Here is a 24,699-nt window from a genome sequence, read left to right on the forward strand (position 1 = left end):
TGCCTTCCTTTGAGTCTGCTAAAAAACAAGTGACAGTAACGGACTCCCTTGCAAGCTTAGAATAAAAAGCCTTTGCTTTTCTCATTCAAATGGTCATTTGTTTATCCCCACAGCCATAAGGTAATGAAATAGAAAGAAGTTAATCTTTCAGAAACCACAGATGGATATAACCAGCCTCAAAATTCTGCTACCTACAGAGACAGAATTTCCAGGTTCAATAACAAGATTTTTTTTTTTTTTTACTATGCTCTGTGGCATGTGAGAATCTCAGTTCCCTAACCAGGGATCAAACCCGCATGGCCCCTGCAATGAAAGCATGGAATCTTAATCACTGGACTGCCAGGGAAGTCTCAATGATAAGTTTTTGTTGTTGTTGTTGTTGTTTTCACTGAAACAAATGGTGATAGCAAACATGACTGAAAGGCTTTAGTACAAAAATTTTAAAAATTCAATTATCTGACTATAACTTATTGACAGTAACATCCTGATGATGCACCTAACTATGAAAGATTTTAAGTATTTCTTATTTTAGCCTCAACAAATTAACTGTTTCAGATAAAATTTTCAGAAAAGGGTAATATTTCTCTATAAACTTGGCTTTTGACCTGCCATATACCAATTTTTTATAACTAATCTGCTAACAATAAGATTTGAGCATGATTGTTACACAGTTAAACTTATAAATTCAGTGGCTGAAATCTCTAAGAGTTGGGAATTAAAAGGGCCCAGGAGTATAATTTAATGCCATATAATACAGAAATATCACAATGGGATGCATGTGGTAATTAGATTTATTCTTAAAAAAATAGTAAGTACAACCTTAAATCAGTAGAATTTCACAGACTTTTCAGATATTTGATTTTTGGCTTATGATAATTAAGTGTAAACCATTGCTTTGAGTGCTATTTTCAACAATACAAAAATCACACTTGACTTAAGAACATTTATTCAATAATTTAAATTCTTCATAAAACATCAAAAATGAATTACCATTATATTGTAAACATAATCAATATAAATCTTAAACTTGAAAAAAAGAATATAATCCCCAATAGCATCACAAATCTCACCTCCTTCAGAGGCACATGTATATCAAAATTAATAAAAAGATCTGAACAGAATTGACCTGTCAGTTACAATAAGGGGAAGAGGAAATTTTTTAACAGGGACGATCCTAGGAAGATTACAGCTGTGAAAGGTAATGAGGTGCCTTAAATTTTTCATTTGAAAGTTCTGTGGAGGCTCATTAATGGTTCATTCAATTATTCAGATTTGATCGTCTCAGGAAGCAGTCACCAATAGCAGTTCTGGGATGCTAGTTGGAACTTGCATTTGGAGAGTGCTGTATTAATGGTACACAAGAAAAATATGTTATTAAACCTCCAGGCAAAGACTTCACCTCCTCCAAGAATTCTTTTCTGACGACTACCTTCTTTTAAATCTGCACTTTGGACTGAGTTCTCTGCACATTTATACATGCTATTGTAATAAAGGAAGAAAAAAACCTTTACAGAGAACAGTGAGGCCACCCTATAAACATAGTGACTTCCCCCTCACCCTCAAGATTAAGCACACACATGCATGCACACACACACACACATACTAAAACAAAACTTACCGCTGCCTTCAAAGCTTGATCTAGATCATCCAGTAAGTCTTGTTTATCCTCTAGGCCCACTGAGAGTCGAATAAGTGTGTCACTAATACCAAGGACTTCTCTGTCGCTCTTAGGCACTGATGCGTGGGTCATGATTGCCCTGGAAGAAAGAGTGAGCAAATTTCTGATCACTATATTGTAGCAGTGAAGGCTTGTTTCTATCTCATAAATTGCACTTATTTTCAAATTTTTTTCTATTCTAAATATCAAATCCTTCATACATATACCTGCAATGTTTTGTAAACAAAAGATTAAGGAATTGTGAAAATTATCTTTTCTAGTCATGCTTTTAAATGAAAACCACTATCTTTTGCTGTTTTTATACCATCAGTGAGGTATACTTAATCAGAAACTGAAAGTGCCAGTCAAGTGCTCACATACAGGAGGGAAAGACATAGCTTTCAGTGTGTAAAGTTTAACACCTACCTGACTGAGGCCTTGGCCAGAAGTCAACACCCCATGGTCATCCAGCTGTACTTATAAGAGGCCTCTTGGACCAACAGTTGGTCAGAATTAATTCTGTTTGGATCAGAGGATCAGTCCAGAATTGGACCTTCTGAGGCAGATCAGGGAAAAGACAACCTAGGATTGCTAGTAGCAATCACTAAGCACTAGGAATTAATTTCAACTCACAGTTCATGACAAAGAGGCCTCGGAGGATGTTTAAAACCATCTAGTAACTCACTGTCAACATCGACCTGTGTAAGGGTGGAGCACCTACTATGGGTCAGGCACTACAGTAAGAGCTGGGAAACCAAGAAGGAGAGATTATTTTTACTCTAGGTAACAAGGCAGAAGCTAAAGACTATGACAATTCACAGAACAGTCTACGGTGAATGTTAAACAAGTATGGACAACAAGGGTTGCTGGAATTCAGTGGAGGCTGAATCTCTGTGGGCTGAGGCATCGTGGAGGAAAGGCTTACAGTCTTATTGAGCACTTGAGTACACTGCCCCCACACCCAACCCTCCCTTCCCACATCCAGGAGAAGGAACTACTTTCTCCTACCCACTTCAGGCCCATGGAAAGAAAATCTTAGTAAATGAATATTAAATGAATAACCTCTTTTATGACTCTAATGAAGTGATGCTCACAGTAAATGAATATCCTCTTCTATCACTAATGAAGTTTTACACGCAAATGTCCTCCTTAAAAATTTCTCCCTTTTAAGGTTTTTAATTCCCTGAAAGAGATTGAATACTCAGAAACAAGAACACAGGCCTCTGGGAGCAAAAGACTTGGGTACATGAATCTCAGCCCCTCCACATACTGGCTGTGTTGGGCTTGTAAGTTACCAGTCCTCAAGTCAATTTCCTCATCTGGTACGGTGTTATCGACACTTTACAACCAAGGAAACTGAAATGGAGAGTGGATAAGTGAGTTTTCTAAGGCCACTGAGCTAACACATGTTGTTAGGCTGAGAGACCGACCCAGTACCCATTGGCTCTGCTTCTCTCTCGCTGATTGCAATGCTGCACTGGTTGCAGCATTGTTGGGAGACTCGAAATGAGGAGGACAGAACAGACAAGCTCTGACCTAAATTTATTCTTCCACTGGCATTGGGGTTACAGCCTAGCTGGAGTGCCCGATGGCCGAGCAACTTTAAGCCAAATCCCTAAATAAGTCAGGTGAGGTCTACTTTTAAGAGAGTCTTAAAACTAATACACACTGTATTACTACGAAAAATAAACCAATTTCATATGCTGAGTGTGCCCTCTTGTGCATCCAGACTTACTAGCAGGCATCTTCCTGAAAGACTAACAAAAACGTCTCTGTCTTCTCTTAATTGTTTGAATCATTATTTGGGCATCATCTTTTTAAGATTATGAAATTACCTTACTCTCCCCATGAACTGTAAACTACTATAACAGGACAGGAAACGTGCCTACATTCTTAATCCCTGACATTCCTCAACACATAGTTATTTCAGAAATGTCTATGAAAATTAAAACATAGAAATATACCATGCATCTAATACAGCTGAAAATTAATAGCAAACAATATTGATTTATCCCTGTAATAATTATAATATATGGTCATAGAAACTTACCTCCCTGCTCACTGTTTTTGATGCAAAGCCTCAAGAGTGAAGTTGCTAACATATTTCTGTGTGACATTTGATCAATCAGCAAAACTTTCTGAATCTTTGTTTCTTTGTCTGTAATATAAGTTGCTGGACTCCCTGATATTAGGTTTTCTAATATCCTCTGGTGCTTTGATAAAATTAGATGAATTAGCTAGATTAGATAGTGAAGGGCCAGGAATACTAAGTTAGATTTGGGGGTTTACCTTTTACCCCAGAGAAAAGAAAATAAATGGACCTGATGGCAACTAGTAGGGCTCTCCTCTGACAAATAAGAATGTGGAGGTATTTTATCAGAAATACATTCTCTGGGAGCTTTGAAATCAGCCCTTCTAGTTCAGTCTTCAACCTCCCTTCTAGGACAGAATCGGGTAGAATAAGTAGCCCTGGTTCAGAGGTCAGAGAACCACTGCTGAAATCTTCTTTAGGCAAACAGAGAAAAAAACAAAACTTGGGAAAACACAGCTTATTGATCACAGTAGATTTTTAACAGGGTCTCCATTCTCTTGAGTTAAGAGTCCATTCCAACTGGACAATGCCATGCTGTCCTTATTGCTAAATAACTTGAACAATCACTGATTTTATCCTACTCCTTTCTCAAACAATCATTACAGCTGAAATCAAATTTAAAATACTGAGAAAAACAGAAATATACTTACGGAAGCTCAGCAAGACTTTCGTATCCTCCCAAGCTCTCAGCCAGAGTAAATAACTATGGCAAAAAAAAAAAAAATATATATATATATATAGACTGTCCACTAAAAAATAAAAATACTAAAAAAAAAAAAAACCTTAAAAATAAAATACAATGACCCTGCAATCCGAGATGGAAATTTGTGGCAATTATGAATAATTACTACAAAATAATTATTACAAAAACTACAAACTGGATAAAAACTTGGAGAAAAAAATGAAAATAAAATCCATCACAATGAGGCCATTAACAATTGATCTCACCAATTAGACACACTGTGTGTTAACTTTTAAAACATTAAAAGTTGATCAAAGTGAATCTTCTATACCTTCCTCATTTGACCTCATACAAAAGTAAACTTTAACATGAGCTCTCAAACCTCACAATTATTACATTTGAGACCCAGCTTTGTGGTTACCCTTTATATAAAAATGTCTTAATATCTATTAAGTTATACAAACTTACTCATTAATATGTACCATTTATCAAATAAATATATCCATTTAACCCCATCCTGGAGTAGAAGGGAAAAAAACTCAGTAGTTCTATTTGGTGTTACTGTGTGTTGCAGAATTTTACAAACATGTTAAAAGTTACTTTCACAACTGTATGCAATTAAATGTACACCACTATATTTCTGATTTTAGAAGTGGACAAATTTTAGAACCAGGAAGACTTTGACTAATCTGGCAGCATCCTTTTCTTTTCTTTAGATTTGTAGCATTTAAAACCCAAAGCATGGAGTTACACAGGCGTCTCTCCCAGGGCTCTGGAGAGACTCCTACCTCTGTGAACTTTAGACAAAGGCCACCTTTCCCTCACTCCAGGCAGACACAGCCTGAGAGGCACAGGGTTCGGGAAGTCATTCCTAGGCTGGATTTCCATACAGTTTTTCAGCAGTGCATTGACACAGTACTGAGGTTTTTCATAATATTTCATTTGAAAAGGCAGTCAGTTCACTATAAATTTAAAAACAAATGGCTTAGAACATTCTGTCTCTCTCAAATGGATGAAAGCCTCTGCAGAGTTAAGAAAATGAACATGTTCTCTCTGCTATCACATCACTCTTGCTTCAGGTGATTTTCTAACCCAATGCATTTCATGACAAAGAGGTTTGTGGGTGTGACCTCCAGATACAAACACATTAATCTGAGTTGGGTGGAAGTGAGAAATAATGAAGATCATAATGCTACAAGAAGGCCTTAATGTCTATAAATTGAAAAATGATTTTGTAAAGTTACCTTTAGATTCTTGAGGAAAGTTTCAGCATGTTGAAGAGAGCCCTTGATATAAAAGGTGATCATCCCGGGGCAACCTGTGCACTGACGCTTGGCCAGCTCATATTGAGGATGAGAAGGCAGCCCTGTAGTCATAAAGTATAATGAATGTCTTACTTCAGAGTCAAACATGTAATTTCAGGACAACAACAACAAAAAATCATTTCGTTTAAGTCAACTGCAAATAAGGCTAATAACAGGCTTTATGCCATGTTCACATCTGACCTCTTGTTCTGGCCCCTATCTATCTAGTGAAAATGGTTCAGTCATGTCCAACTCTTTCCAACTCCATGGACTATACAGTCCATGGAATTCTCCAAGCCAGAATACTGGAGTCGGTAGCCTTTCCCTTCTCCAGGGGATCTTCCCAACCCAGGGATCGAACCCAGTCTCCTGCATTGCAGGCAGATTCTTTACCAGCTGAGCCACAAGGGAAAACCAAACTGCCATCATTTTGACCTATCTTTCCTAGTCTCTCCTCATTCTAGCCATGCCAGCTTTCTTTACACCAGTGGCACTGTACTCTTCTTTTATCTTGGGACTTTTGCACATGCTATCCTTTTAGCCTGGAACATTCTCCCGCTCACTGCCCCCTTCCCTCTGTTAATTATATCCTCGGTAATTTCTTGCTTAATATCTATCTTATGCATCAGGCTAACTCCATGAAGAGAAAGCTACTTCTTTTGTTAATAATTGAATCCCAGATCCCAGTACAAAGCCCATGGTTTGCAATTGATAAACATTTATTGAAGAAATCTGAATTGCCTTGTCCAGGCCCTTTTAACAAATGCTAACCTATTTCCTCAGGGCACAGTCCAAAACTTTTCTCCCTCTCTCCATTCAAAATACACACCAGTCAACAGCTCTTTACCTAGTGTACATTCCCTGGGGGCTTAGACGGTAAAGCGTCTGTCTACAATGCAGGAGATCTGAGTTCGATCCCTGGGTCAGGAAGATCCCCTGGAGAAGGAAATGGCAATCCACTCCAGTACTATTGCTTGGAAAATCCCATGGACAGAGGAGCCTGGTAGGCTACAGTCCATGGGGTCGCAAAGAGTCGGACACGGCTGAGCGATTTCACACACACACAGTCTCATTTGTATTTCTGCCTTGGCTTACCTAAATGCCTTAAAGGCAGGGATCAAGCATAATTCTCCTTTACACCCAAGACTCTATGAATGCACACCTCAAAAGGGTTTAAAACAGCTATTTACTTAAGACCACCACAATATAGAAGTTTGGTAAAATAAATTCAAAGAGTAACATGTAAGTCTGCTAATTCACATCAGCACTTATAGATTTGTGAGAAGTGAAGGAATTCCAAAAAAGGTAAGAGAATTTCAGGGGAATTTTGGTATCAAGTTTTAACTTGGTAAGTATGAAGTCTCAATGTATATCAGATAAAAGAGCTAGTACAGAACAGCAGACTGATAAGATTATAAGCAAATCAACTGGAAAGTACAAGGTTGTAATCCTGGAATGTTGTTGTTCAATCACTAAGTTGGGTCTAACTCTTCAAGCAGAGTTCAAGCATCCACTAGACTATTAGACAACTCTAGGCTAAAGAGCACATCTGTCTTCTCTACCATCAGACCCACGTACAGCAGCACTCAATGATAAGCGGAAAACAAACACAAAAAAACATGAAAGCACCTAACTTACAAATGTTACATAAACAGAATGCAAGGGATAACATGTAAAATCCTAGAGTAACCACATGTGCTTAGAAAGCAGATTAACATACCAGGATAAATAACCTTTTCCACCTGAGGATTCGACTCCAAAAACTGAGCAACTGCCATTCCATTTTCAAAATGCTTCTCCATGCGGATTTGTAGAGTCTTCAGACCGCGACTGCAGAGGTAACAGTCAATAGGAGATGGAACTGCTCCAAGAGCTGCAAAACGAGTATGTCTTGCGTCAGGTTTGAAGGTGAAGACAGACCTAGAAAAGCCTCTCACCACTCTTTTTCATCATAGTGACTGTGAGAAGCTAACAACAAAGCTCAATATTTGAGTTTTAGTAGGAATAATTAATATAGCAAATAAGAAGCATGAGAATGAGGCATAAAACAAGCTTAGAGAAATGGGCTTTAAAATGAGAAGGGAAATGAATATCCTAAAAATGAAGTACAAACACAATCACATAAATTTTTCAAATATGAGCATCAATAGTGATTTCCATGATTTTAATAAAAGGACACACTGCACATAGCTTAATCTTGTATTTCTTTGAAAGAGTATTAAAACAGACAGAAAAAATAGCAGTTCAGCTTCTATTATTCCTGGGTGTTCTACCAAAATTCTACTTATATATAGCTTCTGTCTAGGGCAGCCAGTGGTTTCCCAGGCCTCCAGGATATATGCCTCATTCCTTCTTTTTATAAATGAAAGGAATTTAGCACACAATAAATTCTGGTTTCCTTCCTCAGTGCCCCCTTTTGTTGCTCTAATATTTATTTCCTAGAAGGGGATTTGTATTCCTAATTATACTGATCTCTGTCAAATCACATTGGTTAAAATCTAGTATTTTTCAATAAACCCTTATGGACACCTGAGATAGTAAACAATCTAAACAGAAAACAGATATTTAGATATCTGTTGAAAAATACAAGTTTATATATCTTAAGTGCCATTTAAAATTAGATATCACTCCAGATATAAAAGGTATAGTATAAGAAAGCCATCATTCCAAATGTTGCTCTGTTATGCTATAATAAATAGTATTTTTATAACCCAATTTTTCTTTCCTCTAAAAAAATCAGGATTTCCCTTCTATTCCCCATTTCTTTGTAAATTAGTGGAATGCTATCACTTCACAACACTTAGTGGAAATACAATATCAAATGAAGTCACTTTGAGAGCACAAGGGGAAATTCAGGCTTTTTAATACTTACAGTTTTGCAAGAAACGGAGCCTATTATGAAGGCTCTCAGAATTGAGCGACACTAAGCCCATTACAACATCACTGTGGCCTAAAAACAAAACCAAAAAGCTTTAAGTTAAAAAGCAATGTATAAATATTATTCCTCAGCTTATAATTTCTAAAATGAGACTTTCACTTGAAAAAAATCTCTGAGAAAAAGCCTTATAGAATAAGTTTAAATACACTTTACTCAATTTGATAGTAGCAAAGGCTATATCTAAAACAATAAAGTTAAAATCCTATAAAATATAAGTGTTTCTTTGTAAGCTGTCAGCAGGATAAAAGCTTTTACAGTAAATTTTAATCCTTTGCTGATGTATCATGAGCATAGTTTTGTCTGCTATAAATGAAGTCCTATATTTAATCAAAGGATGATTCTCTAACTTTCTACCTATGTCAGAGAAAATCTGTATAATAGTAGAAGAAAAAGGATAAAAGGATAAAGCCTATGCTATTATCATCTATCCATGGAAAAGAATGAAGTGTAGACTATGCATGTCTTACCATTCATGTATTTTGTTGCCGAATACATACAAATATCAGCTCCCAGAGACAAAGGCCGCTGAAAGGAATAAAAAAAGGCTTTTATTTTAAATGGGAAATCACTTGAAAATATCCTGCATTACTTATCTATTTACTATTGTAATTTCCACCCGTATTTTAATTTTTCAAAAATACATACATCTTAAATTTTTCCAGGACCTCTATTTACCTTTCTCTTGATATCATCTTTCCCTTTCTTCCCTCACATCAAATAAAACTACAAAAGTATTGGATTCATTATTCAATCCAAAGGCAGACATTTTCTGGAAATAGCAGATAACTCAGGTCAACAGGCCTTCTGAACTTGTTTCTTTAGAGCAATTGCTGACTAACCCCTAAATTTATTACCTACAGAAGACATGCTGGCATTTTATGACTCAGTAAATACACAGAATGGTTGACACAAACACTTAGCAATTGTTATGTCAAGTAAATGTAAAACTAATTTGCTTAGGTTTTTAATCATTAAAACCTTACAGTGTATGCTGTGGCTATTCATTTTATCATGATCTTGACTCTTAATTACTCTTTTATTATTCTAGTTTTGTCAAGTGTAAAATCACTTGTACAGAAATGCGTTTAGATTGGTTTCCCTCACTCAATTTTCCTGCAAAGTAGTTCTTTAGTCTTAGATGTCTTTGTTCACAGTGAAAATTAATAACCAACTTATTCACTAAACAATAAAATATCAACATCTTTTCATTTAAAATTTCTTTAAAATAAAGTGTGTGTATATGCAGGTGTGTGTATGTGTGTGCGTTTAACCTCACCACCTGGAGGCTGGGGGACTTTTCACTTAAATTCTCAAAAATAGGACATTTTAAGTAAAGTATTGCTCAAAGCACTCTGTACATATGTGTTTACTCATCTCTAAAGTGATGGGTCAAATTAGACAATGTGTGAAGACTGTTCCAGTGCTAACATTCTGTAAACCCTATGGTCAAAATGAAAAATAAAAGCCTGTAACTAACATCTATGGATCTCATTATGCTCCAAAAATGTTAAATATTTCACATAACTTAGTGAAGCAGTCTTCAAAAATACTTCAACTCAGTAAAATCAGTATGTTTATGACTCTAATTGTACAGACAAGGAAAAGGAACTGAGACAAATAAAATAGATCACTCAGATTTTAAAAACTGGTAGAGTCAGAACTCAGACTACTGCCAGAATCCAGGGATTCTACTCTGAAACTTTATGCTGGTATTTTTGCCTTTTGTGAGACTGGCAGAAGATCAAGAAGATAAAAGGCAGGAAAAGAAAGAACATCCCCAGTTTTCATGAGGGTAAAACAGAGAGGATCTTTTCAGAAGATTTGCTTTGTGGAACCAATGCATGTGGTTGCCTAGGGACAATGTGATTCTGATTAATTCAACTGGAATGAATCCAGATTGAAAAGTGCAGTTCCTGGCAAATGGAATATGATGTGGGCTTCAGAAAAGCAGAAAAACTGGACCTATTTTACTGACAGTAATATGAGAAAAAGGGCCAGGCCTGATGAGTAACCTGGGCAGGCTCAAGCTAAAACAATTCATACAATCGCTTTGAGAATAAACAGGACTTATGATGACTCAGCCAGAGCAATCCTCTGCTGTATTAACTGCCCTACTCCAAGTGGTAGATGGAGTAAAGAGCGGGTATAAAAACACCCAGAGTGAAAATCACCTGGGATAAATAGATGATGCCAGGAGATTTTTACTTGGAAACAGACTGCTTTACTTGAGAGAAGAGTCAGCAGAAGTTGTATCACAAGCCAAAGACAAATGGCACAGAAACCATCTGAATACAATGTAACCAGGAAATGTGTTTCAGGAAAGAAAGATAAAACACAGTAGTGCCTCCTGAATAAAACAGACAAAGGTGAAAACAGCTTTGTGCAAACTCCCAGGGAGTCAGTCCCTCACATGGAGGCAGCAACCTGGGCCAACTTCAGGGACCGATAACAGAAGAAGGGAATGTAAACTGCTGAGCTTGTGAACATCAGCCTAATTGAAGAGCTGAAGAAAATGAGCTGGGCTTTTAGGAACTCTACAGAATACAGGTGAACTACAGGAAGTGCAATAAGAATGACCACAAGGCACAGACAGAAAGTAAAGAGCAGGGAGACGGTAATTCCTAATAAGGAAAGGAAACAGTTAAGTTACTCAGGGAAAGAGGTAGAACATGTGGGGAAATGGCAGACAACTAGGCAATTATAGAAAGATTCCCAAGATGATCTACCAAAAGGAGCAAAACAGAAAGGAAAAAGTACAGGGAGAAAAAGAAAGGGATTGAGGATGGATGGGAGGGTTTGAGTTGGGAAGAGATGTATGAAAAGGGATAAGCAGGAAAAGAGTTTAAAAGGAGAACGATAAAGGAGCTGCACAGATACAAGGTGATACATAGAATAGGAATTTATGATACAAGTCAGGTAAAGATACAGAAGGAATGGTCTATGAAACACAAAGAGAAGACAAACTAGAAAGAAGGAAGGGAAATGGAGAAATAACATGTATTTTACCTGCCTAGCCTTGCAAATAAAAGGAAAAGCTATACTCAATGACATTTCAGTATATGATGGACATCTGCAGGACTTATAATGACATGTATGTATATACATACACACAAAACTGGCTTAGAACCAACACATAAACATTGAAGTCCCTACTATGTGTAAGGCACTGACATATACAATCATATAATAAGGGCAGGTCTTCAGAGAGTTTACAGAGAACCTAAAAGCTTTAATGAAGATAATATTTAAAAAACACAAAGTCCCATACAATATACTAGCCTAGGGTTGAAAAAATATTAACTAATGGTAGGAAAGATCCAATTTCAATTCTTTGTCAAATCAATAATTGTGATTAGGTTTCGGCTAACTTAATGTAAACATGTCCTTCTTCTCCTAATTACAAGTACCTGTGTAGTCTACCAATTATGCCAAAAATATTACTTTCATTTACCTGGAAATATGCTGACATAAAAGTGTTATCCACGACCAAAATGATGTCTCCATGTTTATGGACCGTATGTGCACAAGCTTCAATGTCAATCATCTTCAAGCTAGGGTTTGTGGGGGTTTCAATCCAAACAAGCTAAAACAATTTAGAAAATGACAACAGTTTGCAAAAATACGCTGCACAAACATATATCTCATGCACTGTAACCATCTAGGAGGCTACATGGGAAGACCATGGAGAATGAAGTTTAAAGGTCTGAATCTGAATCCTAGCCCCATCAATTTCTGAGAGGTCATCACAGCTAAGTAACTAACCCTCTATGTTCTCCCAATTTTGCATCTATACTATAAGATTGATATCATTTACTTTATACGGTAGTCATAAGGATCAAATGAGATAACGTACATATAAGCAGAAGAGCACTCAAGTTAATCACTATAATTATTTTCCATTAAAAAGAGGATGAATTCCAAAGACATACTCCAAAGTCTGGGAATTTTGCTCTCAAAGATAAACAAAAGATTGTGTAAGATGACATTCTGGAATTTTCAGTTAAGAGAACTATTTGATGCCAAAAATATTATGACTAGTAACTTAAATAATGTCAGATGCACTAGAAACTACAAAATAAGTCCCCAGAACCTGAAGAAGAGCCTGGGTTTTGGAGTGAGGAAGAGAAGTGACACATACAGAACAAAAAACCCGGCCAGAGCTCACTTAAGAGATGGTATCTGTCTATTCCAAAACCTGCCACAGTCCCCGCACCATGTATATTTGATAGTTACTAAAAGGCCAAAGAACAGAATTCTACTTGTTAAACAAGCTGCTACTATTTTGATTGACATTATCTACCGTGCTTTGCTTTGCTTCGTTGCTCAGTCGTGTCCAACACTTGGCGACCCCAAGGACTGTAGCTGCCAGGCTCCTCTGTCCATGGGAATTCTCCAGGCAAGAATACTGGAGTGAGTTGCCATGCCCTCCTCGAGGGAATCTTCCCAATCCTGAACTCAGGTCTCCCGCATTGCAGCTGGATTCTTTAGCGTCTGAGCCACCAGGGAAGCCTGACAGTATCTACAGTTTTCTTTTAAAAAGGGTTAATGATTCTTTCTTCATTGCCTATATAAATGAGCAAGTGATCTGGCTTAACACCCATCCTATTTTAGAGTTTTACCTTAGAAAAGATAGGGTAGTTAAAATAATGCATATTCTACAAGAGCATAATTATTTGAGAACCTATAAAAATTTATTCCTGGGAAAGAATTTATCATTCCCATTCATAATTTTTAAAAGTAATTAAAATACAAATAAGTAAATAAATACAAAGTAGATTTAACCTAGACTTTAAAAATCTATTTTAAATGAGGAGGCAGATATATCAGGGGGGAAAATGTATTAATTCAAGTTGGTAAGGAACCACTACACAAAGCTCTGCTGACAAGAATTAATATACACACAATTTGCTTTCCTCCCTTAGAAAGACTCAGACCATCTATTTTAATATCTTTTCTCCCAAGGAAGAAAAAAAAAAAGTTCCTTTGAAAACAAACCTTAATCACTCAAAGAGCACCCTGGAGTTAATCTTCAAAGTAATTTGTATGAGAAAAAATTTTCTCTTTTTTAGCATTCACAGCAATGAATTCGCAGCAAAATCTTGAGTACAAACCTTTTAATCATTAGCAAAAAGTTGGAAAAGGCTAATACTTATAAAAGACGCTGGTCCTTCTTTTCCCCATGCAGAATTTCAATGAGGTTCCAAGAAAGAATATCACATATGCCATTCATTCCAGCACAAAACACCTTCCAGTGGCATACAAGCCTTCCCAGGACGGAAGCTAAGGATTGCTTGTGGTCCTTCTGTGCTTCTGTTATTTTGCTAAAGTATCCTTCAGAACCCTTAATGCTATGCTTATTAGGATTTGGGATTTTACAAGGTTCCTTTCTGTAATCCAAACTCTGTGATGACTTCTGTTACCAATACTAACTTGGTAATGCAGTTAAGAATCATCTGCTTTTGCTAACAAATTTTTTAACTGTCTTCATGTATTGGGTACTATAATAAAGATTTCATATGCCTTATTATCTCTGGAAGAGGGCATGGCAACCCACTCCAGTATTCTTGCCTGGAGAACCCCATGGGCAAAGGATCCTGGTGGGCTACAGTCCATGGGGTCACAAAGAGCTGGACACAACTGAGCAACTAAGCAGAGCATATGCCTTATCTCATTTAATTTGCCCAACTACCTTTTAATAAAGCAGATAAAATTACCCCTATTTAGTAAATGAAAGAAATGAGACTTTGATTAAATAATTTGCCCATGATAATACACCAACTATGATATAGAATTATAATTTGAATCCCACTACCAAATGCATGTACCTAATCATTAGGCTACAGTATCCAACAGAAGTCAGACCCTATCCTAATCTTGATGTCTTCCAATGGCTTCCAGGAAAATTGGTTATTCAGATGTAAATTATGCCCTCAAGTAAACAGAAATGATGAAAATTTAAAAATCACAAGGAAAAACAGACAAACTGAAAACTGAGTTACCTTGGTTTCTGGTGTAATAGCTGCCTCTAGCAATTTGGTTTTGGAACAATCAACAAAAGAAATCTTTAATCCAAATTCAGTTGCCACCTGCCTGAAGTACCTGTTTGTACCTGAGGCAGAAGAAAATCAGATAAAATGAAAAAGAACATTGTATTCAGAAATATTCATTCCTCAAAAGTATAAACACTTTAAAAATACAAGGAAGTGTCAATCACCAATAAAGAAACAACCAAAAGCAAGTCTACTTTATTTGAACTTTCTTGTATGCTAAAGAATGCACTCAGTTGCTCAGGTGGGTCCATGCGACCCCAGGGACTACAGCTCTCCAGGCTCCTAGGCTCATGGGATTTTCTAGGCAAGAATATTGGAGTGGGTTATCATTCTCCTCTAGTGGATCTTCCTGACCCCGGGATCGAACCTGCATCTTCTGCATTGGCAGGTGGATTCTTCACCACTGAACCACCTAAAGAATATAGGGCTTTAAGCCATACTAAAGAATATAGGGCTTAAATTTTAAACTGAAAGTATAAGAGTCAAATAAAACACACTTGATACCCACACCAAGAGGCATGAAGCAGAAAATGTTTCTTAGCAGTCTCTACTCTTCAAACATAAGGTGGCATGCTCCCTAAAACACCAATACATTTTTCTAACAATTCCTTTCTAGTATTTAAATCTAAAATAAATGAACCAAAGTCAATGAAATGTTCAAAGTAAATTTTCAGACTGATTATACTTCGGTAATAGAAAAGAACTAGTTATTATCCTGTGTACTTTCTCAATCTTTTTGTTTTGTGGTTCTGAAAGCCTTAATAGAAAAATGAGATCATGTAAACCAAACAACAAGAGTTTTATAGTGAAAAAAGATAAGTCATTCAATTGAGAATAGTTAATTTTATAAACACTGGTCTGGATTTAAGGTTTATACATGCAAAATTAAAGAAAAGTTTACCATTATTGACAGTGAACCAAAAAAGGAAAAAGAACTTTATCATCAAAGACTCACTAGACCTTTGGTAGACTGACCCTAGGTAATGTAACATTGAAAAAGAATGTAAAGAATTCTTAAAAAAAAAAAAAAATCAACAGCAATTTTCAAGATTTTGTACCTAGGTTTATCAAGAGGCTTTAATACTGTATTATAATAGCATCTAAATGTTTGTTTTTTCTATAATTTCAATTCATCAAACTATCACAGGGAACTATGATAAAATATAAAGCTTTTTACAAATTTCTGAGAGGGATAAAATGATTATTAAGAGTAAGTCTCTTCCTTCAAAGAACTTACAGATTTAACTTGTTGTTCAAACAGGAGATAGACAAAGTGATAATATTCTAGAAGTGATCTTTTAATTATCTGGAAGCACTTGGAATACATATGTACATATATGCAGAGTATATCATGAGAAACGCTGGGCTGGAAGAAGCACAAGCTAGAATCAAGATTGCCGGGAGAAATATCAGTAATCTCAGATACGCAGATGACACCACCCTTATGGCAGAAAGTGAAGAGGAACTAAAAAGCCTCTTGATGAAAGTGAAAGTGGAGAGTGAAAAAGTTGGCTTAAAGCTCAACATTCAGGAAACGAAGATCATGGCATCTGATCCCATCACTTCATGGGAAATAGATGGGGAAACAGTGGAAACAGTGCCAGACTTTATTTTTTTGGGCTCCAAAATCACTGCAGATGGTGACTGCAGCCATGAAATTAAAAGATGCTTACTCCTTGGAAGGAATGATGACCAACCTAGATAGCATATTCAAAAGCAGAGACATTACTTTGCCAACAAAGGTCAGTCTAGTCAAGACTATGGTTTTTCCAGTAGTCATGTATGGATGTGAGAGTTGGACTGTGAAGAAAGCTGAGTGCCGAAGAATTGATGCTTTTGAACTGTGGAGAAGACTCTTGAGATTCCCTTGCACTGCAAGGAGATCCAACCCCTCCATTCTAAAGGAGATCAGTCCTGGGATTTCTTTGGAAGGAATGATGCTAAAGCTGAAACTCCAGTACTTTGGCCACCTAATGCGAAGAGTTGACTCATTGGAAAAGACCCTGATCCTGGGAGGGATTGTGGGCAGGAGAAGGGGACGACAGAGGATGAGATGGCTGGATGGCATCACTGACTCGATGGACATGATTTTGAGTAAACTCCAGGAGTTGGTGATGGACAGGGAGGCCTGGCGTGCTGCGATTCATGGGGTCGCAAAGAGCTGGACTCAACTGAGCGACTGAACTGAACTGAACTGAAGTACATTAAAAATTTATTTTTTTTTTGCTGCTGTTTTGAACACAAATATCAGTCTTACTTAAAGATAAGGGCAACTAGTTTCCCTTAACTTCCCACTTACCACTTTTTATAACTAGCATTTAAACAATTTGGAATAAAAGTTCTTAAATTTGTATCCACAGATTCAGGCTACAAAGAGTAGGCCCTTTGATCTTTAAATTAAAATGATAAATGTTGAGTATAGTCTTAAGCATGTTTTTTGGAGAAAAAGGTCCATAGCTTTCAATGGGTTTTCAAAAGAGTCCCTAAAAAAAAATCAGGGGGCATGGTGCTTAAGAGTTGGGTAGAGTTAAGGCCTTTGAAAATGACCTGGACTATAGACATTTTCACTGCAAGAAAAAATTTTAAATTATAGTAGAACACTATCTCCCTAAATACTATCTTCTCTAGAGCAGAGTATGTCTCAAATAGGTTCATCCCAGCAGCTTAAATGGGATTCCCAGGTGGTGCAGCAGTAAGAATCCACCTGCCTATGCAGGAGATACAAAAGATGTGGGTTTGATCTCTGGATAAGGAAGATTCTCTGGAGGAAAAAATGGCAACCCACTCCAGTATTATTGCCTGGAGAATCCCATGGACAGAGGAACCTGGTGGGCTACAGTCCATGGGATTGTAAAGAGTTGGACATAATTTAGTGACTGAGCATGCATGCAGCAGCTTAAATAAAATTGTTACTAAACAATCAGTCTTTAAGCAGTTCTAGAGCTTAGACCCCAGGTGTTTCTGCTCCTCCTTTATCAAGTGTGGAGCAGCATGGAGGTGTTCATATTTTGAAAAGATAATCAATAATCCAAGTAGCAATGTTAATATAATTCAGGACCCATTTTATTGTCTTTAAAATAACAGCTGAAACAGCGTGAATGAGAGAGGTCACCTACCTCCATACACATCATCCATACAAATAATTTGGTCTCCTGCTTTTAAGAGATGGGTAATGGTCACAGTGGCTGCTAAACCTGAAGCAAAAGCCAAACCTAAAATAAAAACCAAGCTAGAGTAAGCCAAAATGCCAGACCCAAAGGTTAAAAAACACCTACAGTATTTATTTGCATTACTTTAAATCCCTCTCTCTGCTGACTAAAGGACAACCATCACTACTGAGTCATCAGAAATCCCCTGATTAATACCATTACAAAATCCTTTCTATTTCAAAAACAAAAAATACTTAATTCTGCTTTGGTTATAGCAACATCTCTCTGAAAAGCTTCAAAGAAATAATTGTTTACAAAATTCTGAGTCAAAAGATCAATTGCCAATTATATTATATTTTAAAAATATTCAACTCTAAAGAAATTTCAAATTTCTTTATGATTCATCCGTTAACTATATGATATTCAATTGAGCAAACATTTTAACAAAATTCAAAATCATACCTGAGATGTGTCTGATAAATTTAAATTTTATTTAAAAAATGTTTTAATGTGGATTCTCTTCTAAACATACGTGATCTGGAATCACATATTGAGCAAAAATAGTGAAATTGAACTATTAAAAAAAAAGTGGCATTGTACATTAGACCCTGTAAAGGAAAACATCCTACAAAATATCAATATATCACCTTTATGATAAAAAATCACCTGTGACTGATAGATGGGATATCCAATTAACTTGAAAAATGTAATTATTTCAAAATTTTCTCAGAAATGTTGAGGTTGGCATTGCAATTTTCTACTAGGCAGATTCAAAGTCCAACCACAAATTCATATAGAAAGCTAACCTTGAAATCCAATTCAAAACAACCATGTTTTCTGCAGCCCACCTGTAAAGTGTCTAGCATATGAACCCTCAGCTTTTATACCCTCTGTGGGAAATGTTCCCCATACAGTATTAAATTTCAGAAATTTGGTGTTTAAAACATTCTCTCATCTAAAAAAAAGAAACCCCAACAACTCATGTTAATGTTTCTAATTCCTACACTCTTGCTGTGAGAAAACTCCTAAGACTCTTATTTTCTAATTCATTATTCTGCCCTCATTTAGTATCATTTGTATGAAAAATACAAAGATGATATAATAGCCATTCATTCTATTCACTGAAAGAATACTAGATCTGAGGAGTTAATTCGTAATCTCTGAAAGCACAGTATCAAGGACACCTGGCTATTGCAAATGTCCCTTGGTCCTATTCTCGGGCCCCAATAGCAGCTGACATGAGATTCCCTAGAATTTACTCATCAATTTCTCATAATTTTAAAAGCCATTTATACTTTTTTTCCTATGGAATGACTATTCAAATCCTGTGTTAATATCTATATTTGTTGCCTTCTCATTAACTTGTAAGAGATTTTTATATTGAAAAAGTAGCCCTCTGCTTAAAAAAAAAAACCAACACAATGGCAGGTGAATGGACCAGAGCATTAAAAAGTTTATGTTCTCATGCATGGTGTTATAAAACTTGGTTAATCTGTATCTATTTATATTGCCAGCTCCAGGTGAAGAGTGAATTTACATGAATACTAAGTGACACATTCTGCCATTTTGCCTCTATTCAGATTTACTTTCACTTTATACCTACACATATACATATGAAGTCCACTGTGCAACCTTGGGCAAATAATTCAATGTCTTAGAAAAATAAGTTTTGAACCAGCTGATTTCCTTATTTCTTTCCAGTTTTACATTCTGTGCCTCTATGATTTTCTCTATAAAAGTAAGGATGAATTCTAGATTTTACAGACTTTGAAACAAAAATCACTTACTGTACTTAGCCCCATCCAGTGCCGCCACTGCTTTTTCCAAGCAATTCCGGGTGGGATTTCCAGAACGGCTATACTCAAAACCCTGAAGGAAAGAGGTCAGAGTTCACCCTAAGAGATTTAAATTTATTATCAGAGTCTTAACACGGACATCTCCACAACTACAGGAGCATCCCACCATAACAAGTTTTTGTTGTTTATCTATGACGTGTCTTGCCATTAGTCACAAGAATGAGTATTATGTCAGCCAAACTGGATTAGAATTCTGGGTCTGCCACTTAGGAGCTATATGCCAATAGATAAGTTACTTAATATTTTCAAGAATCAATCTTTAGACCTGTAAAATGGGAAAAAAATACAGGTATCTAGTTCATAAAATTGACATGAAGATAAAATGAGATAATGTATAACTTCTTTGCATGATGCCTGGCATGTGCTAACCACTGGGATAAATGTTTTTATTATTAGCATTATTATTATGTTAGACTCATCTCTACCCATTAATCTAGGGGTATTAGGAAACAGGAGTCACCTGAATCAACAAAGTAAACCTATTTCTAACCTGCATGTCATTTCCTAAAAAATAAGTGATGCAAGTTCTGTTTAGCATCCAGCAGGAAGATATGCTTACAAATGCCTGAAGTTCAGGTCTTAGTTCTATAAAAGTGACTCAGAAAAGGGAGTCATTCTCAGCAAAAGAGCTCTACACAATCCTTTTTAAAAATTTGCGTTATATTCCTTTTACACATATGGTACTATACTAGCTGAAGTCACCCAGTCATTTTATTTGATATATTTTTATTGAGGTATAGTTGATGTACAATATTACCTTGTTTCAGGTGTACAACATAGTGACTCACAATTTTTAAAGGTTATATTCCATTTATAGTCATTATAAAATATTGACTATATTCCCTATGTTGGTACTATGTATTCTTATAGCTTATTTATTTCATATTGTAATATTTAACCTCTTAATCTCCTGCCCTAACTTCCCTCTCCTCTTTCCCTCTCCCCACTGGTAACCACGAGGTTCTCTATATCTGTGAGTATGGTTTTTTTTCTTGTTGTTGCTATAGTGACTAGTTAGTTTTATTTTTTAGCTTTCACATGTAAGTGATATCATATAGTATTTGTCAGTCTCTGTCTACATCCAGTCATTTTGCTTAATCCTCACAACCTGCTCTGAAGAAACTAAAGCCAAATGTTACCAGGTATGTCAGAGCCAGAATTCAAAACCAGGATTTAAACACTGACTAAAAATCCTATACATACTTTTCTCCTCCTGCTTCATACAGCACATGACAAAACATAACCACTTTTTACACCTGGTTCTGATTCAGGAGCTCCCAGGACTAGTTACACACACATGTGCACGCATGTGTGCTAAGTCACTTCAGTCATGCCCGACCCTTTGTGATCCTATGGACTGTAGCCCGCCAGGCTCCTCTGTCCACAAGGATTTTCCACGCAAAAATACAGAAGTGGTTTGCCATACTCTCCTCCTGAGGATCTTCCCAACAAAAACACATATATTACATAAATGTATATGCTTTATACATATAAATATATATATATAATCTGTAGTTTATTTAAGTTTTGTTGCCATGTTTTTGAGAAACGGAGTAGACATATTTTATAGGGCTCCAGGATATCCTCATCACTCTCCACCATTGCCTCCTTGATAGGACCTGCAGCTGTACTCCAGATGCAAAAAAAACTGTTTGGAATCATGTGACTACTGCCATGGAAAGGTAGCCCACATCTTCCTAAATATTCATGGCAGAGATTTAACTTTGTGGAGAGAAAAGAAGCAAAAATTCCCACACTATCACTCATTCGATGGTTTTCCAAACGGAAATGAAGAATTAGATGCTTCTCATTTCAGTTCCTTGAGTTCTCTTTAGTGCTCTTAACTGATATATTAAAGACAGTAAGAGGAGTTAAGGGGACTTCCCTGGTGTTTCAGTGGTTAGGACTCCCTGCCTCCACTGCAGGGGGCACAGGTTTGGTCCCTGGTTGGGGAACTATTAACAAGATCCCACAAGCAGCACAGCATGGTGGAAAAAAAAAAGAGGAGTTTGTGGATTTTATCACCTGGTTGACTCTCTGAAAACATTTAATTATTAATATCATAGCTAAATTATTAACTTTTGCATTAAATATTAAAGCTTGGGCAGCTACACATTCATGAAGGCTTACACTGGGAAGGAACTTGAAAGACAGATGGTGTACACATTTTGATTACAAGTTACAATAGCTCCAAGTATCCTAAACCAGTTGTAGAAACGTCCTTAGAACTCCACCTCACAAAACAAAGGGCCATGTCTAAAAGAATTTCCTCAACTTATATAACACACTAAAGAGGTGTTTGAAATATTGATACAACCAAGGTTTCAGATCTACAAAGTTTATTTAGTTACATTTGACACTGAACAACTCTTGAGTTAGGGTGCCAACCCTCTGCTCAGTGGAAAATCCATGTACAACTTACAGTCTGCCCTCCATATCTGAGGTTCCTACATATCTGTGCTCTGCATCCCCAGATTCAACCAACCACAGGTTGTGCAGCACTGTAGTAGTTACAATTGAAAAACAAAAAACCAACAACATATATGTGGACCCACACAGTTCAAACCCCTGTTGTTCAAGGATCAACAGTAATTTCTTTTGGACCTCAGCAACTTTTAAATACTACAAGATCCATCAAGTACTCTACCGAAAAAGAAAAAGCTATATGATTAACACAGAGAGCTGTCTCATCTATGACTCCGAGTAGGTTCCTTTTCTATCAAAAAATATACCTGTCCTGCACTCTAATCTGGTTGTTAAGGATCAAATGGAAAAAACGTACATGTGAACACTGTGAAACTACTAAGCAATTATAATGTATCATACCATACAGCTTAACTTACATATGAACTTACATGGCAGGTACTATTATTAAAACATTTATTTACACAGGATAAGTTAAATTACTTCCTCAAGATTGCCCAGCTCAGAAGAGGTGCTGTTAGAATTCAAACCCAGGGCCTCTGACTACATGATTTATGCTCTTAATCACTAAGACACACTGATGCAATGGGTTAGATTGTTGCTAACCTAACTGTTAGTACAGCACAGTGTGGATTAAAGCCCAAGAGTGGGTGGTGCTCTAGAGCAAGAATGAACCCCAGCTCCATTACAATGGCCTTTGCAATAGATGCTTAACATCCCTAAACCTCAGGTTTTTCATGAGAGACATGAGAACTCAGTTCAGAATAGAATTGCTGTAAGGATTATCTGAGGTAATATATGTAATACATATGATATAATGTAGGTATGTACTGATATCTGGCATACAAGCAGTAGTCAATATCTATTAATAACTATTGGAATAATAGGGAGTTAAAAGCTATTGGGAAGGATCTTGATTCCAAGTGAATTATGACTTAGTTTTTTACGTTGACTTCTTACTATATCTTTATAATTTTTGTTGCTTACGGTAACTCAAGGAAGTTATGATAATTTTGACATGCAAATCTGCCCTAATCACATGAATATCAGTCCAAATCTATACAGCAAGTTAGACAAACTGTTCCCTCTAGTCCTGCTTATCAAAAGAAATATGATCCCTGAACCATCCAATACAAAGCTTTACTACAAGGAGGTTTACAGGCATCATCCTTACAGTAAACAGTCTTCGTGATAATACACAAATTACACCTTACAAATTACTTGCGTGCTTCTTAATTTATAAGCCATCTCTCTTTGGGGCGCCCAGCGTTGGGGCGCCCAACACCGGATCGCCCCAGACAGACCCAGCTCACCGAGTGCTGGCCAGGAGCCCCTTGCTTGAACGTGGTGGACAGCGAGATGGGGGGCACTACAGCCTGGGAGGTCCATTGCTCCGGTTCTTGGCCCACGTGGATGGCCTGCGTGGCGAAATGCTGGAACCTAGGCAAGAATCCGTGTGGGGAGGCTTCTTTTTCCTGCATGCTGAGCTGCCAAGAAAGGAAAGAGTAAAAGAGCGAGGAAGATAAAACTATGAAACTGATGCGTCAGGACTTGAAAAACAAAGAAGAATCAGGTGAATGGGAGGTAAAGGTACGCAGGGGGAACCAGCAGCCAGTGCACAAGAGCCGAACCTTACCCCTCAGTAGCTGGGACTTTATTAACCGGCCGGTAGCGTTGCTTCACCCTGGGGCGGAGCCAGCACGACCCAATGAGCGCAGGCCCAAAGCGGCCCCCGCTTGTCATTGGCTGGCAGCAGAGGCGTAGCCTGGAGCGTCACCGCCAAACCTCTTCCCGGTACAGGCTGTGCAGTGAGGCTGGAGTCTATGTTATCCCCTTGGTGTTGGTTCCTGCGGGTGAAATTCCTGAGTCCTGACCCTGGGAAAACTTCCTTGCTGGCTCCTGTGAGCCACCCGGGCGTCTCTGTGACCTCAGACCGGAGGTTCACGGGAGACGAGGAGAAAACCTGGTTTGACATTGAAACCCAGTAACCTGAAAAGAGGCCACACAGATAGCCTCCTCTTAATAGCAGCCCTTGCCTGGACCCTTCCCCACCTCCACCTACCACCCTTTGTCCTGAGGGCGGTTCCGAAGGACGCAAGCGACAAAGTGGAGATCGGTGACGAAAACGCCGGCCCAAGCTGCCAAATGCGCCCCTTGGGTTCTCGTTAACAGCGGGCAGCCTGCCTTTGAAAGTACGCCGAATTCTGTAATGACCCAGTACTTAACGTTGATTGAAATCGGAGTGACAGTCGTATTTTTAAGTAATAGTAAAGCTACTGTAGAGAGGATCTCTAAGGAAAACTCTGGCACCTTTCTAAGAGCTATTCAAACATCATTATCTTTTAAAGTACCCAGAGAAACCTCTCTCTGATGAAATACAAAACGAAGTGTGGCTTTGAAAAACTTATTCGAGCCTTAAATCCTTAGACAGAATGCCTTCATTGTTACACAGTTGACCAGCAACATCCTGGTAGGAATGGAAGTTGTCCTGGGTCGCAATTTATTCACCTGTATCCACAACCCTACTCTCACAAGGATCACTCCTCT

General features: G+C 37.4%; 1 protein-coding gene across 2 annotated transcripts; it reads right to left on the reverse strand.

Annotated features, from left to right (window-relative positions):
* Positions 1-782: 782 nt before the first annotated feature.
* Positions 783-23,768, reverse strand: CTH (cystathionine gamma-lyase). 2 transcript variants are annotated; one of them, XM_068964040.1, is made up of 12 exons: positions 23,466-23,768; positions 19,660-19,741; positions 17,840-17,935; positions 14,673-14,782; positions 12,125-12,256; positions 9,141-9,198; positions 8,608-8,685; positions 7,456-7,608; positions 5,676-5,797; positions 4,400-4,452; positions 1,619-1,757; positions 783-1,342 (listed from the first exon to the last, which is right to left on the reverse strand). In XM_068964040.1, exons 1-12 carry the CDS (start codon positions 23,631-23,633, stop codon positions 1,316-1,318), a joined length of 1,218 nt encoding a protein of 405 aa, XP_068820141.1. In that variant the 5' UTR covers positions 23,634-23,768; the 3' UTR covers positions 783-1,315. The 2 variants fall into 2 exon arrangements, with proteins under 2 accessions (XP_068820141.1, XP_068820140.1); XM_068964039.1 differs by lacking the exon at positions 783-1,342 and having other exon boundaries at positions 1,394-1,757.
* Between the last annotated feature and the right edge of the window lie 931 nt (positions 23,769-24,699).

The sequence above is a fragment of the Capricornis sumatraensis genome, chromosome 2 (assembly GCF_032405125.1).
Source record: "Capricornis sumatraensis isolate serow.1 chromosome 2, serow.2, whole genome shotgun sequence".
NCBI classification, from domain to species: Eukaryota; Metazoa; Chordata; class Mammalia; order Artiodactyla; family Bovidae; genus Capricornis; species Capricornis sumatraensis.